The sequence below is a fragment of the Pristis pectinata genome, chromosome 19, assembly GCF_009764475.1.
Source record: "Pristis pectinata isolate sPriPec2 chromosome 19, sPriPec2.1.pri, whole genome shotgun sequence".
In the NCBI taxonomy this organism is placed as follows: domain Eukaryota; kingdom Metazoa; phylum Chordata; class Chondrichthyes; order Rhinopristiformes; family Pristidae; genus Pristis; species Pristis pectinata.
Window position 1 is genome coordinate 33,591,183 of NC_067423.1, and position 14,928 is coordinate 33,606,110.

The 14,928-nt window shown below is 40.7% G+C and overlaps 1 protein-coding gene across 1 annotated transcript in view; it reads right to left on the bottom strand.

Annotated features, from left to right (window-relative positions):
* LOC127580305 (anoctamin-2-like) overlaps window positions 1-14,928 on the bottom strand; it is a 96,468-nt gene that overhangs the window by 18,115 nt on the left and 63,425 nt on the right. Inside the window, exons 16-21 of the mRNA XM_052033591.1 lie at window positions 7,717-7,791; window positions 7,324-7,525; window positions 3,452-3,563; window positions 2,547-2,604; window positions 2,297-2,397; window positions 435-586 (exon numbers count right to left, since the gene is read on the bottom strand). Of these exons, the coding sequence (XP_051889551.1) occupies window positions 435-586; window positions 2,297-2,397; window positions 2,547-2,604; window positions 3,452-3,563; window positions 7,324-7,525; window positions 7,717-7,791 (700 nt within the window). The remainder of the gene's footprint in view (window positions 1-434; window positions 587-2,296; window positions 2,398-2,546; window positions 2,605-3,451; window positions 3,564-7,323; window positions 7,526-7,716; window positions 7,792-14,928) is intronic.

The following is a 14,928-nucleotide window of genomic DNA, read 5'->3' on the forward strand; positions in this document are numbered from 1 at the left end:
TGCTTTACTATGGACACTGTGCATATTGCCACACCCACAGTTTAATTCTTCTTAATAGGATATCCCCTCACTGTATAGCAATCCATTTTATTAGATTCTTATTCTATTACTTGATTTGCACACTCGTCAATGTCTTCCCCGACTTTACTCTGTCCATGCTCTCACTCACTGAATTCAGTGGGAATGAAAATTCACTACCACTTGTTGTATACTGTCACACAAAATTAAAGTAACCCATTTTATGTGATGCAAAAAAAAACCTGAACCAATTGTGAGTTTGTTATTCTATTAATTAATTGCATTTGTTAAACAAGTGGCTTATTCCACAACTTCTCTTGTTCATCTCATGGGACAAACTTTCCTACTTCATTTCAAACTTGATAGATCTATTTGAAAATATATAAACAGGATTCATATTCAATAACAAAACTCACTCATCTCCATATATTCTGGCGTCAGGCCAACATAGTGCTCCAAATTGTAGTCTAGATCCCATTGTTGTGGTTCTCTAATAGCATCCTGACTACTCGATACTTTGGTTTCAGCCCTTTCATCCTTTAGCTTTCTGAACAATTTCTTCATCCTCCTGCAGAATAAACCCAAATTGATGTTTCCATAACTCAGGCACAAAATTGAAAACATAACGTTTGATAAGATCATGCACTTGGCGCGGCAAAAACATCAACTCCACTCTGAAATTATGACAATTTAAAACTTTTAAAACTGAAATGGATTAAAAGAGCATTTTAGAGTCAAGTTCCTTTATGCATGCAGCAGAAAATGGCTTAAGCACAATGGAGCATTTATCTACTAATTTGATATTTAATTTAGCGAACACTCTACCAATTATTGTGTGTAGCTGTTCTGAATGGTCTTTAAGCTTTCTGTCACACTTCATAAAATAATGTTTATTTTGCTCACATTTCTATTTTCCATCATGATTGCAACCTCATCAATGCTGAAGAGGCAGAACACAGTCTAGGACAATAGCCTGTTTGCTTGGTATGCTGCTAAAATTCATTGCCTCCACCAATAAATAACACCTTTCAAATGGTTTTCAAGACCGATAACACCGCCCAAGCATACAATCTGCTATCCTTTAATAGAATGAGGACAGTAGGGACTTGGGGACATCATTACCAGTAATTTGCCCTTCTACTCAGGCAATTGTTGTAGGAGGTTGTTACAACAGTTGCTGTTGTAACAACTGCTGCTGGGTCAAAACTTAGAACTTTGCTGAGGGAGTTCTTTCACCGACAGATTGCAGCAGTTGAAGTTGGCAGATCATCAACACCTGTACAACAGCAATTAGGAAAGGGAAACATTGCTGAATGGGCATGGTGCTGGTGGCTGCAACCCCAAGTATCCCGTGTAATAACAGGCCCTCGGTCTCTCTAATTTCGCCCAGCTTCCTACCCTAGCACTATCTTCAATCAGAGAGTTTGCACACTGCATACTGTGACACTCATAACAGAATATCCTACCTAAAACCTTCACTTTGCCTTCACTAATTGAAAATACCGTCAGTGATCTTGCCTTCAAATAACCCTTCTCCTTTGCTAAGAGTCTCGTTGCTTTCACCACTAAGATTACATTGAGACATTTTATTATGTTGAAAAATTCCATTTGCTGCACTCTTAATCTTTCTGTTTGGAAAAAAAACAAGTCTGGCTTCATTTTTTTGCTGCTTATCTCTGTTCTCCTCCTGAACATGGTAGGATATATGTAGTCTAATGAGCTCCCTCCAGCATTTAGCATAAGTTGCAAATGTTTATGTTTAAGTGTTGACCGTGACTATTGACAAGGCATTCAACTCTGTTTCACATTATTTGAGTCTAGTCTAATCATGTTCTCACTCAAGAAAACATTGCCATGATGATTGTGAGTAGAAACTTGATAAAAGGATCTACCCCAAGGATATGAGACCAACTTTCGCTCCTCTATTGCTGTTCTGAGTTAATGCCCGTACACATCAAAGAGGTATTTCAGAGACACAAGAGATTCTGCAGATGCTGGAATCTGGAGCAACACACACAAAATGGTGGAGGAACTCAGTAGGTCAGGCAGCATCTATGGAGGGAAATAAACAGTCGACATTTCAGGTCAAGACCCTTCATCAGGACTTTCAGAGGTATTTCAGATCTGTAGATTCAATTAGTAACTGGATAAGCTCACCGAGTGTTATCTAGGCTTAGTTGCTGGTGTACATACAATATATGAAGTTGCAGTATGAGTTAAGAAATCCTTTTGGTTAGAAAACACTTGAAAGACAAACAGAATCAGTCACAGTACGTACGGAACTCCAATTTCGAAGAGATTGTTTTGAATAAGTTGCTTTCCAAGCATAATAATGCCGAGCTGGATACAGAGCTCAATCAGGCAACCTCCAGGGGCACACTGGTTAGAAGTGAAGGGAAAGTGAAAGTGTTTTATTTTACAGCATATAAATCATTAAACTTTATATGACAAATTCCACAGAATTATTCAATACTACAATAACTACATAATACATCAATACTATATAAAATTCTGCTTCTTCCTCCTACCTCTTCCATTCGATAGTCATGAAAGACATAAAGATATCTTCCAGGTCGACCAACAAACCTGCCAAGAAGATGTATTAATTATCATATACTTCAACATACAACTGTGCCCTATCATGTTACTTATTCATTTTAATATAAGTTATGAATTTTGAAAGCAGTAAGTGCATCAGGTGATCAGTTAGATCATAATATTGTGGCCTTACTTCAAAGTTAGACTATCCACAACAACAGCAGCATGATATTACTTTCCCATGCACCGCTACTCCTCAGTGAGACTAACAGCTTAGGATGAATAAGATGCCATTTTGTATATTTTCTGAAAATATAAATACAACAGAAGCTAATCTTAGGCAGTAATGTAAAGTAAATTGGCAGCCAATTATACTCAGAGTTAATATTCAGTTCCGTTGACTTCAATAAGACTGAATATCAAGTGGAGTGTATACAACAATAGGTTGTATTTATATAGCAGCAAAACATCCCAAAACAGGAAAACTATCAACCAAAAGTGACATGGGTAACACTTTCAATTAGCACTCCCTCATGAGATAAATTTATACCTGCAATAATATAAACTATTTGTTTGAAAACATAAATTCCTTAGAATTTCTAAATACTCAGTCAAATCTAAATTGAGGAACAAAATAACAGTTCAGTTGAACTAGTACCAAGCTAAATAAAAGTTTATAATTCAGAATGGGTCATAAGCTTAGAGTCCCGGCAATCAATACAAGCACAGCCATTACCAGTTTTCCGTTCCTTATAAGACCATCACTTGGAATGTCCTTGGTGATTTTTCTTTAAACATGCTTTAAATTGCACACAAGCCAATCAGGAGAATTTAAGATCCAATGCGAGCTATGCTACTTATTCTTTCCAAAGAATATTAAATCATTGAAATTTACCGTCCTTTAAAAAAGGCCACATAGAAAATAGGAGCGTAAGAGTTGACAAATTTTAACAGGAATGCCTTCAGAATTAATCTTTCTTCAAAGATCTTCTCTGTTTTGGGGACTTCTGCAAAAACAAACAGATAACAAACAGCTCGAAGTATATTTAATAGATTTTGATGAACTATTAATATCAGAAAATGTTTAAAAACTATTAATACTCATTTTTATTTCTACTTGAATATCAAGCTCCACAAGGCTTCCTGATTTGGATAAACATTGAGTCATGAGAGAGGCAAAATCTTTGAGGTTGTGCCAAGTCTTAGCCAGAGTTTCCATGGGATTCTCTTGCTCATTGACATACAATGTATTAGACTGTTAAGTACACTTCAACAAGCAAAAGAGTCATGCAGTATGTTATTATCAGGTGAATTATCAGAGTTTTACTGTAGCTGGTCATTAACTTGTTTTACTTCTTTTCCCATTCACAAAACCATAATCCAGTAGCCACTTTACCTTGAGTTACCACCATGGACCACACTCTAGAGCAGTCCAGCTGTCTCTGAATCAGAAATCTGGGGCTTCACCTCCCATTCTAGAGACTTGAGCACAGAAATGAAGTCTTATACTTGTATGGAACGCTGATAGGGTGTTGCGGTACAAGAGGTGTCACCTTGTAGTTGAGAAATGAAACCAAAATTCTGCCTGCTCCTTCATTGAATGCAAAAGGTCACATGGAACTTTTTCAGGAAGAGCAGAGGAGGTACTGCCATTATATCAACCAACATTAATCCCTCAATCATCACATCTAAAGAACACACAATTAAACTCTGTTAATCCAGCACACTTTGGTGGAACTGGACTGGTAACTTTCCAGACTTTTTGATGCTATTCCCCTTTACTAACACACTTCTAATTCACTATTTTTTAAATACAACACAGCAGTGTAATAAACTTCCCGGTGGACCTGGTTAGTTTAGAGGGAGTGCGGGAATCAGAACCAGATGAGTTTCAATGGAGGTTGGGAAACAGGACCCTGGTGAGTTTAAAAGGATCACAGGAATTGATGTCCCTGTGTGAAAGGGACTATGGAAACCAGGGGTCTGGTGTGTTAAAAGGAGCGCAGGAAATAGGAACCCTCGAGTTTAAAGAGAGTGCAGGAACGAGGGCCCAGATGTGTCAAAGGAAGCATCGGAATCAGTGCCCAGTGAGCCAGATGCCAAACCACTGGGATTTCCAAGCAATGGGAGGTTGAATTATCTGAGTTTGACTATAACTGGTCATCATTCTGTGCAGTATCTGAGAGCTTGATGGGTACAAATTGTTTTCTTGTCTCCAACATTGCAGCAACAATTATATTTTAAAAGTACTGCATTACAAGCAGATTGGTTTGGGACCTTGCAAAAGCAGTTGCATGATAGCAAATCTTCCTTTTTTAAAAATATAAGAGAAAAAAAAGTCTGCATATACGCAGCACATCTTCATATTTATAAGACATGCCAAAGTGCTTCATAACAAGGAACTATTTCCAACATGCAGCTATTGTTGTTATGCAGGCAAAGTTGACACCTGAACTGAGTGGTTCAGCTCTGGTGGTATGGGCTGATGGAGAAATGTTCATTAGGACACTAAGAATATTCTGTTTAGTTTCAGTGTCCTGCGATCTTTCACATCTACCTGGACAGGTACACTGAGTTTTATTTTAATGCCTCATCTGAAAAAGGGCAGCTCTAATTATGCAGTAGTGGTGCATGGATATTTTAGTGTGGGATACATGTTCTCAAGGGTGAAAATCCTCCCAAAAGGGTGAAGTAATGACTGAAATTAACTTTGACTGGAGTTTGCAGGATAATCTAACTCTTTGCTGCGCAATTGCTGTCATTAGCCAGGGCTTAAAATATAGGGGCAGAGAGATTCTGGTACAACCTGTAACACATTGGTCAGGTCATAGCTGGAGAAACAAAGGACTGTAGATGCTGGAATCTAGATGAAAAAACAAGATGCTGGAGGAACTCAGCAGGCCAGGCAGCATCCTTGGAGAAAAACAGATGGTCAATGTTTCAGGTCAGGATCCTTCTTCAGGACTGAAGATAGGAAAAGGGGAAGACCAATATATGAGGGAAAAGCAGAGCAGTGGGGGAGGCAGGGTGGGCACAAGATGGTTATAGGTAGTTGCAGGTAAGAGATAGTGATAGGCAGGTGCGGGGGAGGAGGGGAGAGCAGATCCAGCAGGGGATGGGTCAAAGGTATAATAATATTATTTATTTATTAGTCACACGTACATCGAAACACACAGTGAAATGCATCTTTTTTGCGTTAACAGCCAACACAATCTGAGAGTGTGCTGGGGGCAGCCCGCAAGTGTCACCATACTTCTAGCACCAACACAGCGTGCCCACAACTTGATAATCCGTGCATCTTTTGGAATGTGGGAGTAAACCGGAGCACCTGGGGGAAACCCACGCAGACACGGGGAGAACGTACAAACTCCTTTCAAACAGCAGCGGAATTGAACCCGGGTCATTGGCACTGTAATACCGTTATGCTAACTGCTACACTACCGTGCCGCTGAGATATGAGGTATGGAGGCAGGTGCCCCAAGGGGGGAGGGGAGGAGAGAAAAAAAAGTAGGTGAGGAGAGAAAAGAGACATAGGTGAGCAAAGGGAAGAAAAGAGGCATGGTGGGGAGGGGGTGAGGGGGTTTTGTTACTTAAATTGGGAGAATTCGATGTTCATGCCGTTAGGCTGCAAATTCCCAAGACGGAAAATGAGGTCATAGCTGGAGTAACTTGTAATAGTCTGGTCACTGCACTATTGGAAGGATGTGATTGTACCGGAAAGGGTGTAGAAGAGATTCACTAGGATGTTGCCTGGGATGGAATGTTTTCAGTTGTCAGGAGAGTTTGGATTGGCTGGATTTGTTTTCCTTAGGGTTGGAGGCTGAGGGGGACCTGACAGAGTTATAGAAAAATTACAAGGGGCATAAATAGGGCAGAAAAGGAGAAACATTTCCCAGAGCAAATGTGTCTAAACCTAGACAAGTGCTTAAGGCTGTGAACTGGTAAATGGGATTAGTATAGATAGGTACTTAATGGTCCACATCGACATGGTGGGCCAAAGGGCCTGTTTCTGAGCTGTGAGCCTCTGTCCGCTTGGGACCAAACCTCTTACCTTCTCTCCTCAATCAGGGTTGTATTGAATGCTCCTTCAAAATCATCCCGACTCATAGGTTTCTCTATAAATTAACTAAATTTTACTTCCACCTCCACCTCCTTTTCAGGATATCAAGAGATGGGCAAACCTTCGGTCCCGTCAAAAAAGATGTGGCTGATCTTTCAGCTCAGTGTCAATTTCCTTCACTAACCCCGCACCCCTTCATTCTTTAACATCTAAAAATCTACTGATCTCGTCTAGAATATAACCAGTGAGTGAGCCTCCAGACAATAACATCCATGCCCCGAAGATAAATTTTAAAGAACCATAGTCCTCTCGATCTTTTATCCCAGCTGAGCACAAAATTCTTTAAAAAAAATGCTGACCTAACTATTTCCTTTATTGTTTTAGAAACATTAACCCTAATCATTATATCATCAATAATGTGGATTTAAAGGGATGGTTCACTAGAGGCACTCTCCCATAAACTTTTGTGTCTTTGTCTTCTGCACAAGATCTTTTTTTTCTTTCTCTCTTCACTGTCTTGTATAATTTATGCACAATTTATATTCTGTATGTTGTCTATACCTTTGTGCCTGTGATACTGCTGCAAGCCAGATCTTCATTGTACCTGTACCTCACTGTACTTGTGCACATGACAATCAACTCAACTTGACTTGGCACAGCATTGATTCTTTGGTTCCTGTTGGATGGATCTTGTAAAGTGGACTTACCCATTTTAGTCAGCCACTCAGCAACAGCTCCATAGATCTCATCCAGGATAAGAATCAGCAAAAGGTTAATGATGACAGCAGTTGCAGTCACTGTGACCCGGATGTTTGACTTTGTGCCCTCATGTGCACTCATCGCCATGGCTGCCGCTATGGAGATTCGATATATAATCACTCCAAAAACAGCAGAAAATGTCAGACCAATCTGCACAGAAAAATACATTTAGGATTATCTGCATTCACAAATTTCACTTTGGGTGGTGTTGCCTCCAACAACAGCTTTTGTTGAGCTTGAGGCACTTTTCATTTTTGATATTTTTCAAAAAACAAAACATTTTATTCAATAAAATGTTGCTTAAGACCGATATTGCGACAAAAAAGTGCCGCCAATCCTACCATGAACAGAATCGTCATGAAGTTCCCCAGATAGCCAAGAACTCGATCCCGCCAAGTCAGCTTCTCATTTTCAGCCTGTTGGTTGGGGGAGGTGGCAGCAGAGGGAAAAATAAAGTATCAGTGTAGTAATCAACAAGCAGCCATTGAGAGGCAGTGCTACAATTTAGCTTGGAGCCAGGTTAGACGATCAATGGATAACAAGTTGGAATTATGCTGGTGTAGCTTCACTTCCAACTTATGCTCCCATCCAGAGAGACTCACAATACCAAGAAAGCTGAACAATTTCTGCCCTCAATTTAATTAACAAATATAATCACAAATATTTTTCAAGCCAAATCTGTAAAGGTTAACTGCTATACATCAGCTACCTGCCTGCCTATGCTTGATACTATCTATTTGGGTCTATCATTAACTGTGTAAGCATCACTGCTCGTCTGTCTGTCTACAGCTGACTCTGTCTAACTTATTTTAAAAGCAGAAAATACTGGAAACACTCAACAGGTCAGGTCTCATCTGTGGGAAGAGAAACAGAGTTAATGTTTCAGTTCAAAGTTTCTCTTCCCACAGATGTTGCCTGACTCCCTGAGTATTTCCAGCACTTTCTTTTTTATTTTAGATTTGCAGCATCTGCAGTTTTTTTTTGATTTTCTATCTTATTTTGTCTGCCTGTGTGTATATCACTGACTATTTGCTTGTCTATCACAGACTTCAGAAAACTTAGTCTGTTCATTCACCAAGTTAAATCTATGGAGATGATACAAAATTGGAGAAACAGAGTAAAGTCTGTACTCACAGTGACAGCACTGTATTAATAACTATTACAACAGCGATTATGTTATCACAGCAGTGGAGTTTTTCATCTCTCAATTATCCTCCCTAAGACTATTTTCTCTCCTTACGTCTCCATTCAAATACCTTCCCACAGTCTATCTTTACAGACCATGACTAAATTTCATTCCACAAGTGTTTTTTAGTAATTTTAAATTTAAAAAAAACAGAAAATGCTGGTAATACTCAGCATGTCAGGCACATCTGTGGGGAGAGAAATAGAGATGTTTCAGGTTAATGATGCTTCACTCAGAAGGAATAGCACACAAGTTTGTTAATGGACCCTGAGGGCAGAAATTATGTAGTACCGTCAGCATTGTAAGTATCTCTAAATAGGACCATAGCAACATAGAAAATAGGAGTGGGCCATTCAGCCCTTCAAGCCTACACTGCCATTCAACATGATCGTGACAGATCATCCAGATTCATTAGCCTAGCTTTTTCCCCATAACCCTTGTTCTGCACAGCCCTAATAATTCTACATCCTTCTTCAATATGCTTTACAAGTTGGTTTGAACTGCTTTCTGTGGTAGGGCATGAACTGGAAGCCATTATATTTCTGTTTTCATTTGCTTATGGAGTATCGTAAACTCATACAACACAGAAGCAGGCCCTTCGGCCCACAAAATCAATGCTGACCATCAAGCACCTATTTACATTAATCCCACTTTCATTCTCCCCACATTACTGACACGTCCCCCCCAGATTCCACCATACACCTGCACACCAGTGGCAATTTACAGTGGCCAGTTAACCTACCAAGCAGCACATCTTAGGGATGTGGGAGGAAACCGGAGCACCCGGGGTGAACCCGCAGTTACAGAGAGAACATGCAAACCCCAACGGACAGCACCTCAGGCACCATTTGCTCTCGGAAGTGTTGGAATAATTTAGAATGCAGGTAATTGCGGATGCAACGTAGAAAGGATTGTGACTGTGATTGAATTAGAAGATCATTGGAGAAGGGAGGAGAGGATGAAATCAGAGGAAAGAAAGAGAATATAGAAGTACAATAATATTTCTATTTAAGAATCTCATTACAGAAAAAGATGTTGAGAGTGTGTGATAGAGATGTAGGGATGGAGAGAGAGCTACATTGATCAGGGAAGTGCATCATGTCGGTGACTATTTTGGTCATGGACTTGCTGCTTAAATATTCAGCGACGCCTGAGGCTCACTGTCAGGTGGCCTTACACCATGAAAAGCCCTTCTTTTTCCCGCTATTCTAATGCCAATCTCATGGGAAGAAACAGGTGAGGTTTGAGCTGGTGGGTAGCAGGGGAGTGAGGCTGGACTTTGGAGATTGGATGGTGGGTATTGGGGAAACAGCATTTTGAGGAAGACGGTCACTGAGTTACGTAGGGGCTGGTGACTGGGATGCAAAGTATCAGTGAGACAGATGGAGGTCACTGAGTAGGTGTGGGGCAGTTCCTGTATTATGTGAAGGCTGCCAAGTTTGGGAGGAAGAGGATCAACCAGTTGATGGTTTGTGAAGGGTGTTGGGTCAGGAGATCAGAAAACCACCACATTGCACTCCAGAAAACATAAATCTATTTTATACACGTCATGTGATCATACTTCCAGCCACGTAGCTTAATACAAACAGATAATTGAGGAACAGGGTATGTTTGGACCACTATGGGGTTTCACCATAACTTGACATTAGCTTGTTCAATCTATTTTTCACCACTACATGGATAACAGATCCACTGAGAGGAAGTGACCATTATAACTCAAGAAGCCTTTTGGGGCCAAATCCAGTTGGATTCCCATTGCTCTTAAAAAAAACTCAAAGATTTTCTTTGTTTGCCTTTTCAGCCTAACTTTATGAATTACAGGATGTTTATGAAGGAAATTACTGTTTGTTTTCTAAGGCACTACATAATAAAAGAAATACTGGAATAAGCAGGGAATATTTATGGAAAGAAAGGCTAAATTGCTTGGTTGCAACTGTCCAATATCATCACACGATGCATGCAGCAAAAAAAATGATTCAACATAATGCTTATTTCATTTTACTCGTATCACATGGTTGATGGGAAGCTGTAAAATAAAAAATATCAGCTGGAACAATCAGATAAAATAATATCCTCTGGATATATAAATAGGATGATTCACTTTCCCTGCCCAAGTAGAACTGCTCACCCATATAACCACAAGCAGAGTGCCTTTTGTATCTCAAACGTGCAAAAATATCATTACTACTGTAGTCATTGCCAGTAAATTACTCATGTTGAGTGAAGCATGACCATGGCAACAAGTCAATTCTGCAGACCAACTATTAATGAACCACAGTAGTGTCTTTGATTAGTTTCCCCGTAGGGATCATTTCCCTATCGTTTACAGTGTAGAGAAATGATTTGGTAGAGACCATAAAGCTTACTTTGGAAAGTGCTATCCAATCAGACTTGCTTAACCTGATCATTCTCAGATGCTTCACTGTTCTTCTTCTTCCTGCATTACAGGGGGAGTGCTAATTTACGATTTACAGCTTGACTATAGAAATTATATTGTGGATTGGTATGGGGGGCACTGTTTTTCTCATACACTGTGTGAATAGTCTGTGTTTGAGTAGCACATCTTTGAAGTTTGCGGAACAATACAAAACGGCAATGCAATGTGAGCAAGATAGCATACAAATTTAGGAGTGCAGAGGAGGGTTATTGAAATGGGCAGACATACTTCAGGTACAGTTTGGTAAAGCAAAATATGAAGTGATGCACTTCAGCAATGGAGAGGTCACGTAAACTAAATGGGTTATTTCAGATGGGGTATAAGAGCAATAGAATGTGGATGACAAGTCATGCTTAACCTTTACAAATCTAGGTACAGCCAATGGGGAGAAACAGCTGAATTTAGAAAGTGGGTCTGTAAACAAGCATCACTGATCTACAAATAAAATTATCCGAAGATCCAGGGAGGAGAATGAGACAGCATTTCTCCACACAGGCAGCTCCCATGATCTGGAGAGCACATCCTAAAAGAGTGGTGAAAGCACATCCCACAGGAGTTTTCAAAGGCCTCTGGACACTCAGAGTCATAGAGAGATACAGCCTGGAAACACCCTTTGGCCCAGAGTCTGCACCAGTCATCAACCACCCATTTACACTAATCCTGCATTAGAATTTAAAGAGAATTAAGGCACAGGTTTATGGGGAAATTCTGGAGACTGAGCTTTGATTGGGCAACACTTTCAATGATCTACCAATAACACAATAGGCCAAATGAACTCCTATTGAGCTGTTGAAGTCAATGTTTCTGTGATTTAGATTTGTCCTTTTCCAAAACTGATGATTTAAGATAAAAAGCAAGTGCAAGGCAGGACAATAATTCAGTGGGAAGTGTTGCCACCTCACAGTTTCAGTGATCCGAGTTCAATCCTCGCCTCCTGTGATGTCTGTAGGGAGTTTGCACGCTCTCCCTGAGACTGCATGGGCTTCCTATGGGCTTGGTTTCCTCCCACATCCCAAGGATGTTCTGGTAAGTAAAGTGGCTAATGTAAGTTACACCTTAGTGCAGGTGAGTGTCAGTGGAGTTGGGATGGGGGGCATTGATGGGCATGTGAGTGAGGCTAGATTGCAGGGAAAGAATTGGGGGAATGGGACTGACGGAATTACTCCAAGAGCCAGTAGAGACTCAGTGGGCTGAATGGTATTGAGCATTGTGAGGAAAAACATGAGAAATTAACCCCTTTTAGTGAGCTTCCTTTGTCGTTGCTAGCATAGCTATCCATTTTCCAGTGCTTCAAAGTCTTCCCATTGCACTTATCGACCACAATTCATTTTCTTCTCAATTAATTTGCCTCCATTGCATCTCTCTTTTTTTTATCGTTTGCACTTCTCAGTCCAGAGATGGTTGTGTATTGTCGGAGGATAAACTTGGGGTGGAGTTGAATAGGCCTTGGTTTAATGCCTCATCCAAAACAAGTCATCTTTAATACTTCAGCCCTCTCTCAGTTCTGCATTATGTGCCCACATTCCAAAGTATGGCTTTTACCAATGACCTTTTGAGCTCCAAGATGCTAATTGCCAAATCAATTACAATTTAAATGTTGCTGTCTGGGTAAATGTGGCAGCCAGCAAGTTTGTTGTTGGGAGTTTTCAAGAGGAAAATATTGGTCTGAAAGCTGACTAAAATTCCTGGTTCTACTTTAAACTAACATTAAGGGATTTTTTTTTACAAGAACCCAAGCAAACATAAGGGATCCAGACTTTACCCCTTATCCAAAGGCAGAGCCACTTACATCCACTGCTCTGGAAGTAGCTGTTTGGAAAGTTCAGCTGTTTCCATGCAGACAGGAAGATAGTCTGCACGTGCACACCCTCTAGTGGCAACATTCACATGAAAAGACATCCTTCCCCACACAAAGCAGCCAATATTAGAAATTCTGGTAAACTGAACACCCTTGAGTTGCAAAATTCTAACCTAATGCACAGTACCACGAATGGAAGGGGGGTGCGGGTTATGGTTTGAATGACATCTTGAGCTAATCATTACACTGTGATTTCTCAAATATTGCTCAGGAACCTTGTGACAGGAAAACTGATCAATCTGCAAACCAATACCACTGAGGCTGGTCACATCAGCAGTTCCTCGTGTTATTCATCATACATGCATTCAACAGCCACCTGTGTGCTATAACTGCAATATGGAGGCTTGAGTTGATTGCAGAGTAAAGTACAGTGAGAATTCTGCCTCTCAAGTCTAAGCCTGAGTCCAGATTCAGTCTCGAGTTAAACTAATTTTACAAACCTTTTGGCTTGAAATAAAAGTGCAGCACATGGCTGGATTTCCCAAGACACCTCCTGGCAGCTGGCGCTACTGTTAGAAACACAGCCTTATAAAACATCACTCCTTGGTCGAGAAGCAGAAAGTGGATTTAACACCATAAATTCCAAGAGCCAATTCACTGATGCTAGACCTCCCCAGATCTGTCACAATCCACCAAGATAACAGCAGCTGTTTTCTAACTGAAATGCCTCCCTCCTTCTATTCAAACCTATTCAGAGGGGTCTGGGTGGCAGGTTGGTACTTCTGCCTTATTGCTTTGCGCATCGTCATTTCTTGTGCAGAGTTAGTGTACGATTCCATTCAAAAACTGCCAATTAGGTATCTGACCTTGTAAACACCAGGAATCCAATAATTGGGCTGCTTTGAACTGTAGCACAGGCACCAGAGTGACTAAGTCTTAGAACTACACCTGATACACCTCACGGGAATCAATACAAAAAAGATCATCCAGCTGGGCCACTCGACAACCAAGCATAGTTCCTCTAATAGATAGCATATGATGGCTTCTAGCCTGGTAGGTTCTCACTGGCTCCCACTCCTTCCCCACACATTCTTGGCCACTGTTGCCCTTAATCTCCCAATCTCATCTCTCTATCTCTGCTTAAAATTCCCAGGCTGGCGGTGGTAGATTTTTCTCTGAACTTTGCTCAAACTACGAGATTAAAACAACCGGTGCAGATCCCTCTGCTTATGTCTGGCCCTTCACTGGCTAGGATACTTGCACTCAGACTCTGCATTCAGGATGAGACTTCTTTGCTGAACTGCAGAGTGCAACTTGACTGCTGGGGCTCTCAGTTCTGCGTCACTCACTTCAAGCTTCAAGATGATTTTTTTTGCATACATCCTGCCCCTGTTGATGTCACCAACCTAGTTCCTACTGGAGTTCATTCACTTAATAGCTCTGGTTGTCCAAATATCTGCTCCATTCCTCATAACCCTAACTGCAACCATGCCTCTGTGTCGTTTCTGTTCAAACTGACATCCCTGCTTTTGTCATCTTCACCATCCCAAAGCTCTTTTGAACTGTCTCCTGGTATCCACCCTCCGTAAATTTGACCTCATCCGAACTCTGTTTTTTCATTTCCTGACCTACACTCTGTTCACCCACCACTCCATGAAAGGTGGATGTATTCTGGGTATTCCTTGCTCCTCAAGCATACATCACAAGAAGCTGTAATGCATACAGCTAACCAGAGGATATCCCTGCACATGAAGCTTCACAACATTATGCCTTCAAGTGTCTTTGAAGGAACCTTTTTCAAAATTCTGGGATCGAGAGCAATGTGTTCTCTAATAGACATCTGACTACTATTATCTGTTTTCTCTCTTTTCTTTCTGCCCTACTATTAATGTAGAACACACAGCAGATTGCCACTGAGTGGAAGAGGATATTGCCAGGTTATTGCATGTTCCTTCTAATTGGGATGTCCCAAAGACCAGTTAGATCTCTCATTGAAACAGAGGATGTTACTACCTCACAGCTTCCTGTATCACCCACTCCACCTGTTACTAGAGTGAGCACAACCAGCTTGGAGGGAGGGATATTGATAGGATGCAGAGCTGGGCTGACAAGTGGCAGATGGAGTTCAATCC